This window comes from Tachysurus vachellii, chromosome 21 (genome assembly GCF_030014155.1).
Source record: "Tachysurus vachellii isolate PV-2020 chromosome 21, HZAU_Pvac_v1, whole genome shotgun sequence".
NCBI lineage: Eukaryota > Metazoa > Chordata > Actinopteri > Siluriformes > Bagridae > Tachysurus > Tachysurus vachellii.
The window spans coordinates 13,327,604-13,337,603 of NC_083480.1; the positions used below are offsets into that span (position 1 = coordinate 13,327,604).

Here is a 10,000-nt window from a genome sequence, read left to right on the forward strand (position 1 = left end):
AGATAGACATAGACACAGAGATAGACATAGATACAGAGATAGACATAGACACAGAGACACACACACAGAAATGGACACACACAGAGACAGACAGAGACAGACACACACAGACATACACACACACAAAGACAGACATACACACAAAGACAGACATACACACAAAGACACACAGAGACAGACAGACATACACACACACACACACAGACATACACACACACACAGACATACACACACACACACACACAGACATACACACACACACAGACATACACACACAGACATACACACACACACAGACATACACACACAGACACACACACACAGACACACACACACAGACACACACACAGACATACACACACACACAGACATACACACACACACAGACATACACACACACACAGACATACACACACACACAGACATACACACACACACACACATACACACACACACAGACATACACACACACACACAGACATACACACACACACACAGACATACACACACACACACAGACATACACACACACAGACATACACACACACAGACATACACACACACAGACATACACACACACAGACATACACACACACAGACATACACACACAGACACACACACACAGACACACACACACACACACATTAATGAAATACATAGAAATAACAGCTTTTATACAATGTTGCCAGAACTGAGGGATAAGTGGTGCTGCTAGCGAACACGCATCAACCCGAAACTCACCTTCCGAATCTGTCCTTCCGGTTGAAGTCAGCTCCAGCGTTGAGCAGAAGATTTAAACAGTCGAGGTTTCTGCATGAGTCAGAGAGACATGCTGATTAACATTTCCACCAGTTTGAATTAATTTGAGAGCTGAAGAGACACAAAGGCTTCAGTGAGCAGCTCATGATCCAATCAGAGTACAGCCTGGCTGGGACTCACCCTCCTGCTGCAGCCGCATGTAAACACGTTCTGCCAAAGTCATCCGGGGCATCGATGTCAAAACCTGGAACACGACACAACAATATACAAAAACGAGCTGGAAATACAAACTTTATAAAAAAAAAGTTATAAGGCCTGAATGATATACACAAGCTCACATTATCTAAATGTCCTGTGCACTGGGCAGGTTTGACTCACCAGAGGAGAGAAGTTTCCGACAACAGTCAGAGAAGCCACTTAGTGCAGCAAGGTGAAGAGGAAACATGCCATGGACTCCCCGCCTATACGGAAGAAGAGACAAAGGATTTCTTCCTGAGAACATTTAACACAGCGTCATTTGGTCAGAAGGTGTTGAGTTTTATATAACAGAAGCTCTGATGAAAGATTCATTCATCCAGATTAATTGAATAAATTATAGCAAGCAAGCAAAACAAAAAAAAGAAGAAACAGATAGATAGACAGATAGATAGAAGTGGAAAAAGAAGAAGAAGAAGAAGTATAGAAGGAAGAAGAAGAGGAAGGAAGAGGAGGAGGAGGACAAGGAGATAAAATAGTGACGAAGTGAACCAAAGTGTTCTGTGATCTTTTTTTTTTTTATATATAGACAGAAAACAAGTTAAAAAAGAAGATGATGTACAGGAAGAAGAAAGGGTAGTAGATGCAGCAGTATTAGTACAAGGAAAAGTAGCAGTAAAGGCTGAGGAAGACTTGGTAGAAGAAGAAGAAGAAGAAGAAGCTATAGTAGTAGTAGTAATAGCAGTAGTAATGATAGAATGCTTTTCTGTTCACCACTGATGTAAAGAGTGACTGAGATACTGTTGTGTTCCTGTTTGTTTGTGCCAGTTTGCTCCTTCTCCTCCATTCCCCTTGGTCAGGGTATTAACATAAAACTTGCCCCTGCTTGTTCATTTTAAATGCCGCTCTGTCCCTGATAGTCCTTCAGGAGAAGCAAAACCCTGCCGAGCCGAATCAGATTCGACGTCGTTTCGGGGTTCACTATCGGTCACACTCACTTGGCTACGTCGGCACCGTTGCTCATGAGGGTGTTGATGAGGAGCTCGTGGCCGTATCGAGCTGCTATGTGCAGAGGGGAGTTTCCATTCTTATCCTCAGAGTCAATCTCAGCTCCTGTTAAAACATAATCCAGCACAGTTCACCTGCTGACCCTCAGTGAACAAGACCTAATAAAGAGAAAGAAAAGGAAAAAAAGAACGTAGCAAGACTCACCATTCTGAATGACAGCCTGAGATCTGGAGAACCTGCCGTGAATGGCGGCCATGTGGAGGGGCGTCTTCCCATCTTTACTCTGTTAAGAAATGGAAAAAAAACAAAATGAGAGAAATGGTTTCACTGATTTTCACTAAACTGTTTTATTTCAGCAAGACTCTGTATGCTACAGCGGGTAGCTTCTGCTAATCACAGTTTAAACACTAGTGACCTTGTTATCCAAGGGGTTTTAAATCGCTTCTTCACAAAACGTACCTTGTATATCATCACATAACACTTTTAGAGCACAGGATTTGAGAGGAGTAAACCGATTCATTAAATGATTCTTTGATTCATCTTCATTAAGCGCTCTGTCCTGGTCTGGGTTGCAGTGGAGTGTGATGTTTTGAGCCTGTTTAGGGACAATTTAGTAGTAGTCCGTTCACCCAGTGACGTGATTTTGGGAGGTGTGAGAAAACCCAATGAGGATGGAAGATAGAGGATCCCATGGTAGACTACAGATCCACAGCCACAATGACCAGGATAAAGTGATAGTAAAACTGAATAAATACATTTATTCTGACAAAGATAATCAATTACAGAAAAAATAGTAGCAAAAATCAGGTTTAATATGGATATAAACTTCTGTTCTTGGCCTTTTCAAATACAAAGTCGTGAACCATATGGAGAGTAGTTGCATGGCAGGTCCTCAGGAACCACTCACGCGCGCACACACACTCGCGCTCTCTCACACACACGCGCGCGCTCTCACACACACGCGCGCTCTCACACACACGCGCGCTCTCACACACACGCGCGCTCTCTCTCACACACACACACACACACGCGCGCTCTCACACACACACACACGCGCGCTCTCACACACACACGCGCGCTCTCACACACACACGCGCGCTCTCACACACACACACGCGCTCTCTCTCACACACACACACACACACGCGCGCTCTCACACACACACGCCCTCTCACACACACACGCCCTCTCACACACACGCGCTCTCACACACACACGCGCTCTCACACACACACACACACGCGCTCTCTCACACACACACGCGCTCTCTCACACACACACGCGCGCTCTCTCACACACACACGCGCGCTCTCTCACACACACACGCACGCTCTCTCACACACACACGCGCGCTCTCACACACACACGCGCGCTCTCACACACACACACGCGCTCTCACACACACACACACGCGCTCTCACACACACACGCGCTCTCACACACACACGCGCTCTCACACACACACACACGCGCTCTCACACATACTCTCTCGCGCGCACACATATGTACGCACACACACGCACACACACAAACCTTATGCCCTGCAGCTCCCCCCACCTTCTGTTACTCCAGGAGTCTCTTTATGTGGGTCAGAGTCTGTTTCTGAGACTCTCCCAGTCAATACACACATTCACAGCTCAAAATCAACACTGAAAACAGGTGCCCAGACAGAGCTATTTGCATATCAGTGGAATAAAACGTGCTATCAAACAAGACTTCAGAGCCAGCTGGCCTACGCTCATGCCTGATTAATTCTTTTTTCTTTTTTTTCCATAGTCAACTAAAAATTTCCTTAACCTCATTTGCTAAAGTTAAAAATAACAAAAACACACAAACAAACAAACCAAAAAAAAAAAAAACATATGCCTTTTTCTCAGCATCTACTGAAGTGAATAAACACACAGCCCTAATTTCATTTCTCACTAAACTGCATACTGGTCAGAAGGTGCCTCGTTTTCTCTAACAGCGGCTCTGACAGGAGTTCAGCTCCAAGGTTTATGTTAATTCGCTCTCCCTAAACCAGTAACGTTACTATTAAAACAACTTCCATAGGGACTTCCACATAACCCGAGTAAAGAAATATGTGTAACTGTGAGATGGTGAAGTTTTTTTTATGGAAGTACTCTCAATTTTCCCCCACACAGGATATTCATCAGGACAGAAGGTTTATTCCCTTATAGTTTTTTGGTCTTTTTATTATTAGGTAAGACGTTGTTTATAGCTGTTATAAAATAAGTCATAATCTATAAAATAACTTGATTCATTGCCATTCCACAACATTTAAAGTAACAACAAACTAACCAGTATGCTCAATTGCTGTGGTATAAAAAGAATAAAACACAATGAGACTGTTATAAGAGGAGAATGAAAAATTGGTGTGAAATCAGTGTCTGGTCACAATACTGTGTTTTCCCATGATAAATAATTACAGTATAAATAAATATGATTTTATTGACCATGTTATAATGATGTGTGTGTTGTAGTAATGTACAGGATTAATGTTTTTACACAAAGAAAACACTTTATCTGCTGCTGCCTCACCTTGATGTTGACATCTGCTCCGTTTCCCACTAGCAGTTCCAGGCAAAGCGCTCCCTGCCGAGAGGCAGCGGTAAAGTGCAGCGGTGCGAAGCCCTTCTCGTTCACCTGGTTGACGTTAGCACCGGATTCGATTAACTCGTTCACTACCACGTCCTGACCGTTGTAGCACGCCACATGCAGAGGAGTGTTTCCGTACGCGTTCGGTTCGTTGATCTGGGAAAAAGTGAGACAAAGAGACGAGCAGGACAGAGTAGGGACGATTATAAGGACTCGACTGTGATCAGTAGCTGTTCTGATTATATTGCTACTTATTATATTTGGACAAAAACAATGTTCTTATGCTCTTAGAGATACCTGGATTAATCCATTAAAATCAACTGGTTAAAAACCTTTCATGTTCAAAGCATTTAAAAAAAAAAAAGCAAATCTATGAATACGCTTAGTATGCAAATTAAACACCCCCAATTTCCCTTTACACCATGTAGTTCTTCTATTCAAATACAGAATACCTTATTTGGCATATATAATCAGTTATAAGTCTGTAAAGAGCAAGTTCCTGGCTGAACATTACAATGAAGAGATGTGCTATGAGAGATGGAGTGGGGCTATGCGATGGAGGGATAAACGTACCTCGATGCCCAGATCCAGTAGGTATTTCACCACGCCGATCATTCCACTAGAAGCTGCAGCGTGGAGCGGCGTATAGCCCTTCTTATCCTTACACACCACCTCGGCACCGTGAGACACCAACAAGCGCACCACCTCCATATGACCTAAGAGCGAGAGGGGGAGGGAAGAAACACGATGACAAAGAGTGAACAAAGGAACAAAAGAGGAAGAAAGAAGACAAAACGCAAATTAAAAAAAAAAAAAAAAAAAAGGCAAGAGAACAATGTAATGCATCAGTCTTTTCTACAGAACAGCCACAGGCTGACACAGATCATCAGAGCTCTGAATACTCATTAGCCTGCAGTGGCTCAGTGTGCTGGAAACTAGGCCAACACACAGTGCTGAGTAATGAAGCAGAGCTGATATAATGCAGATATACTGATTCCTACTGTGACTTACCCATATATGCAGCCCAGTGGATAGCTCTCCTGTCCTTCTTATCAAACGCATTGATATTGGCTCCTCTGGACAGCAGAAGCTTCACCATCTACAACAGTGCAATCCACCCGTTTCCAATGTTACTGCCATTTACTTTAAACGTATAATACGGTAATAAAGTGCTGTGGGTGAAAACTGGAAGGATTTAAGCCGAACGTATCGTTAAATAAGCTCAAGCTGAACTAATGACCGAAATGTTCAGACGTGAACAGAGTGAGAGTCGTTTCACTCGATTTAAAAAAGCATTAAGAAACGCCACTTCTGTCTGATTTGTCTTTTTTTTCCATTTTATTATATAATATTATAATAATATTTATCATATCATTGCCAATATGACACTATAGTACACCGTATACTATATATTCTAATATGCTAATTTAAAGACATGTTCAGTAAAGTAGTGACAAGGATTTACTGTACTACTATATATGATTCTGTATTATACAGTATATTATTTTATACTACACTGTATTAAAGTTGTACTATAAATATATATCAATTACAGTATAGTACTTTATCGTTCAGTAAAGTATTGTGTAATGGTATGGGATAGAAATGACTGTTGTGTAGTTCATTGCAAAAACAAATATTATAGTATGATGCTGTAGTATTGTACACTACACACTGGTGTATATCTTAGTATAGTATAAAAGTATTGGAAATATATTTGGATCTATTAGCTTAGTGGTTAAGGTGTTGAAGTACTGATCTGAAGTATGTGAGTTTCAGTCCCAGGGCCTCTGAACAAAGCCCCTAACCCTTAATTGCTCAGTTGTATAAAATAAGGTAAAACGTAAGGATGAAAGGGCGTCGGCCAAATTGTGTAAATGTAAATGTGCATAATGAAATGTGGGAGTGGGACCTCGAGATGTCCGCTGAAGGCAGCGTGATGCAGAGGGGTGCGTCCTGCGCGGTCTGACACGTTCACGTTGCTGAGCAGGGGAACAAGAGCCTCGGCACAGCGCACTGCTTTGTTAGATGCCGCCACGTGCAGTGGAGTCTGCCAGTTCTTATCCCGAGCATTCACATCAGCCGAGTGTTTCAGCAGCACCTGAACTGCCTCCTACACACACACACACACACACACACAGAAATAAACACACACACACAGAAATAAACACACACAGACACAGACACACAAACACACACACAGAAATAAACACACACACACACACACAAAGAAACACACACAGAAATAAACACACACACACACACACAGAAACACACACACAGAGAAACACACACACACAGAGAAACACACACACACAGAGAAACACACACACACAGAGAAACACACACACACAGAGAAACACACACACACAGAGAAACACACACACACAGAGAAACACACACACACAGAGAAACATACACACACAGAGAAACACACACACACAGAAACACACACACACACAGAAACACACACACAGAAACACACACACAGAAACACACACACAGAAACACACACACAGAAACACACACACAGAAACACAGAAACACACACACACACAGAAACACACACACACACAGAAACACACACACACACAGAAACACACACACACACACACACAGAAACACACACACACACAGAAACACACACACACACAGAAACACACACACACACAGAAACACACACACACAGAGAAACACACACACACAGAAAAACACACACAGACAGAGAAACACACACAGACAGAGAAACACACACAGAGAAACACACACACACACAGAAACACACACACAGAAACACACACACACACAGAAACACACACACACACACACAAACACAAACACACACACACACACAAACACACACACAGTGAGAATAATGGTGTGTACAGTTATTTTGCTCTTGTGAGTGTACTTATGTAGTGTATTGTGATACCTCACTGCAGGAGGCAACAGCACGATGAAGAGGAGTCAGCCACTTATTATCTTTGGCATTTACTCTTGCTCCTGTATGGAGAGACACAGACGGATCATCATGAACTTAACATAGCATCATTCACTAATAACAGCAATAGAGAAACCATTACATAACCAAATTCCTGAAACCTGTTTAGAAACTCACTCCCACGATCCTTTGAGGCCACATGTGTGGAAATTAAAATAGCACAGTTGCACCTGCTGGTATTCATCAATCTCAGTGTCCTCCCCCTCCAACTGTGTGTGTGTGTGTGTGTGGTGTGTATGAATGGGAGTAGTGGGTTTATATATGTGTGTGTGTGTGTGTGTGTGTGTGTGAAATGTGGATAGGTTCTGTATCTCTCCTGAGAAACGACGAGTTTCCAGGAAGGGAAAGCCGAAGCATATGGAAGACCAATTTATACCTGACAGAATGAGAAGCTCGATGATCTCAGCGTCACCCAAGTAGGCTGCAGCGTGGAGGGGAGTCCTCTTCTCATTATCCTAAAAATAGATTATAAACACGACAATACTTTAACCACCTCATACGTCTAACTCACAACTTCAAGCTTGTAACAGATCCCAGACGATGACGTCACGTCGCTTCAGCCACAAGCGGGTTAAACGATTCGGGTGCAAAGAAATCGTAGTCGTCAACAACACCACTTTAATTACAAGCAGCTAACGGCTTGTTATTTGTTTTTCCTATTTTGACAAACTGACATTGTATAATGAACTAAAATATGTCCTCATCAGATTGGACCACAATCATTAATAATAAGAAATATAATTATAATACAAAGAAAATACTTATTAGGCGTTAGAATAAAATGAATTTTATTTATACAGAGAATTTAACAGTTTACACCGTCACTGGTGCAGATTTACAGAAATATGGATAGAAATTTTGAAATAAAAATAAACTCATTTTTGAAATGATAAAGCCAGAGGTGACGTAGCAAGGATAATCTCCCCGATATGACTTGCGGCAGGAATCAGACTCACTCTGTAATCTGTTCTCATCTGGGTCGAGTCTAATGTCCGAACGTCTGTAGTGCTGTAGCGCAGTTAACATAGTAACCTGAGCAAAAAGAGCATGGGATTTTTCACCTTCTGTCTCATGGTCAATATCCAAGAATCTCCAGACATCATCATCAATCTGCACTGAGTCAATGGGAAACGGGATAAATTCTTGTCCGTAGTAACTGCACGTAAGCTACAGACGACAATGAAGTATTCCTATAACGTGTCCTCCTTTCTATTCGAAACCATCCTGGCTTCGTTGGAACGGTGTTGGACAAATGTGCGGTGAGACGAAACTGGAGTCGGATTGGTGTGTAGGAGAATGCAGACTGTCGTGTGATTGAGAGCTCCAATAAACCCACAAGCTCCACAGATCAATTCGAAGCGCAGCTCTCCTGGAACAGTGTGTAGGAGCTGGAGGCTGTGTGGATTTGTGTAGGTGTGTGGATTGTGATTTATTAGTAAATGATTAGTTTCCTTACGACACGAGTTATCCCACGTGACGAGACGTTCGCAGAAACACGCCACTTGATCAGGAATATTACACAACCGGGATGAAACGCTAATCTGCGAGACTGCTTCTGATTTGTTTTGATAAGCTAATCCCTCTCTCCTTGTTAAGCACTCGGTCTTTTTCTCACACACAAACGCAAACTCAGAAAGTCGTGAGACCTGCCAGGACGTCTGACAGTAAAGGATCTGTTCTTAAAAACTGCATCCTCTCTACACTGAGCACAGAGCTGCCTGGAGACGTGCTCACTCACAAGCGCCAAGACTGTGTGTGTGTGTGTGTGTGTGTGTGTGTGTGTGTATGTGTGGACAGCTCTCAGGCTAATCCAGCAGCTCGTTATCCAGAATATAGCAAGACAACTTTGAGACCTGGCTGTGAGGAGAGAGAGGGTCAGAGGCACTGATGTAGACACAGCACACTCTGATTATAGGCAATCGATGGGTGAAAGGCCGGGCACTTAGTGGACCAGTACGAGTTCCTATAACTCCACAGCACTGCAAGTAAGCATGAGGTAAAAAGCCTCTTTTCTAATGCTAATTAACCTGGCACTGATTTGGTAATTTACTACCCAACCTACTGTATAGCAATGGTCACAAAATTAAGACAAAATTCATATCGGTGCCTGATTGAAGTCTCAGCGTGTCGCCTGGAAATGCATCAATACATCAACCTGCTAGCGTTAGTGTAGTGTGTTTAAAAGGGTTCGAGGAGAGAAGTGATATGAGTTTGAGATCCAGCATTTGCTTCCTATATTTTTTATAGCTTTCGGTGAGCTCAGAGCTGAGAGCGGGTTTGGGTAAACGCTGCTTCGTGAAACTGAAAACAAGCGTCGCTGAAAACAACAAAGAATAAAATGAATGAAAATGCGATGCGTCGTTGTAGCGTTTTCTAGACTAAAATATTAACAAACCTGACGTGACTGACACGTGCATTAATTTTAACGTTACGTTGCT

General features: G+C 42.6%; 1 protein-coding gene across 3 annotated transcripts in view; it reads right to left on the reverse strand.

The window, feature by feature from the left end:
* Positions 1-10,000, reverse strand: part of LOC132863811 (serine/threonine-protein phosphatase 6 regulatory ankyrin repeat subunit A-like) — a 34,256-nt gene that overhangs the window by 8,757 nt on the left and 15,499 nt on the right. For all 3 annotated transcript variants that reach the window (XM_060896808.1, XM_060896807.1, XM_060896805.1), the window contains 11 exons: positions 7,939-8,017; positions 7,494-7,564; positions 6,474-6,674; positions 5,573-5,660; positions 5,135-5,277; positions 4,505-4,717; positions 2,168-2,246; positions 1,954-2,068; positions 1,139-1,221; positions 941-1,004; positions 743-811 (listed from right to left, as the gene is read on the reverse strand). In XM_060896808.1, coding sequence (XP_060752791.1) covers positions 743-811; positions 941-1,004; positions 1,139-1,221; positions 1,954-2,068; positions 2,168-2,246; positions 4,505-4,717; positions 5,135-5,277; positions 5,573-5,660; positions 6,474-6,674; positions 7,494-7,564; positions 7,939-8,017 — 1,205 coding nt within the window. The remainder of the gene's footprint in view (positions 1-742; positions 812-940; positions 1,005-1,138; positions 1,222-1,953; positions 2,069-2,167; positions 2,247-4,504; positions 4,718-5,134; positions 5,278-5,572; positions 5,661-6,473; positions 6,675-7,493; positions 7,565-7,938; positions 8,018-10,000) is intronic.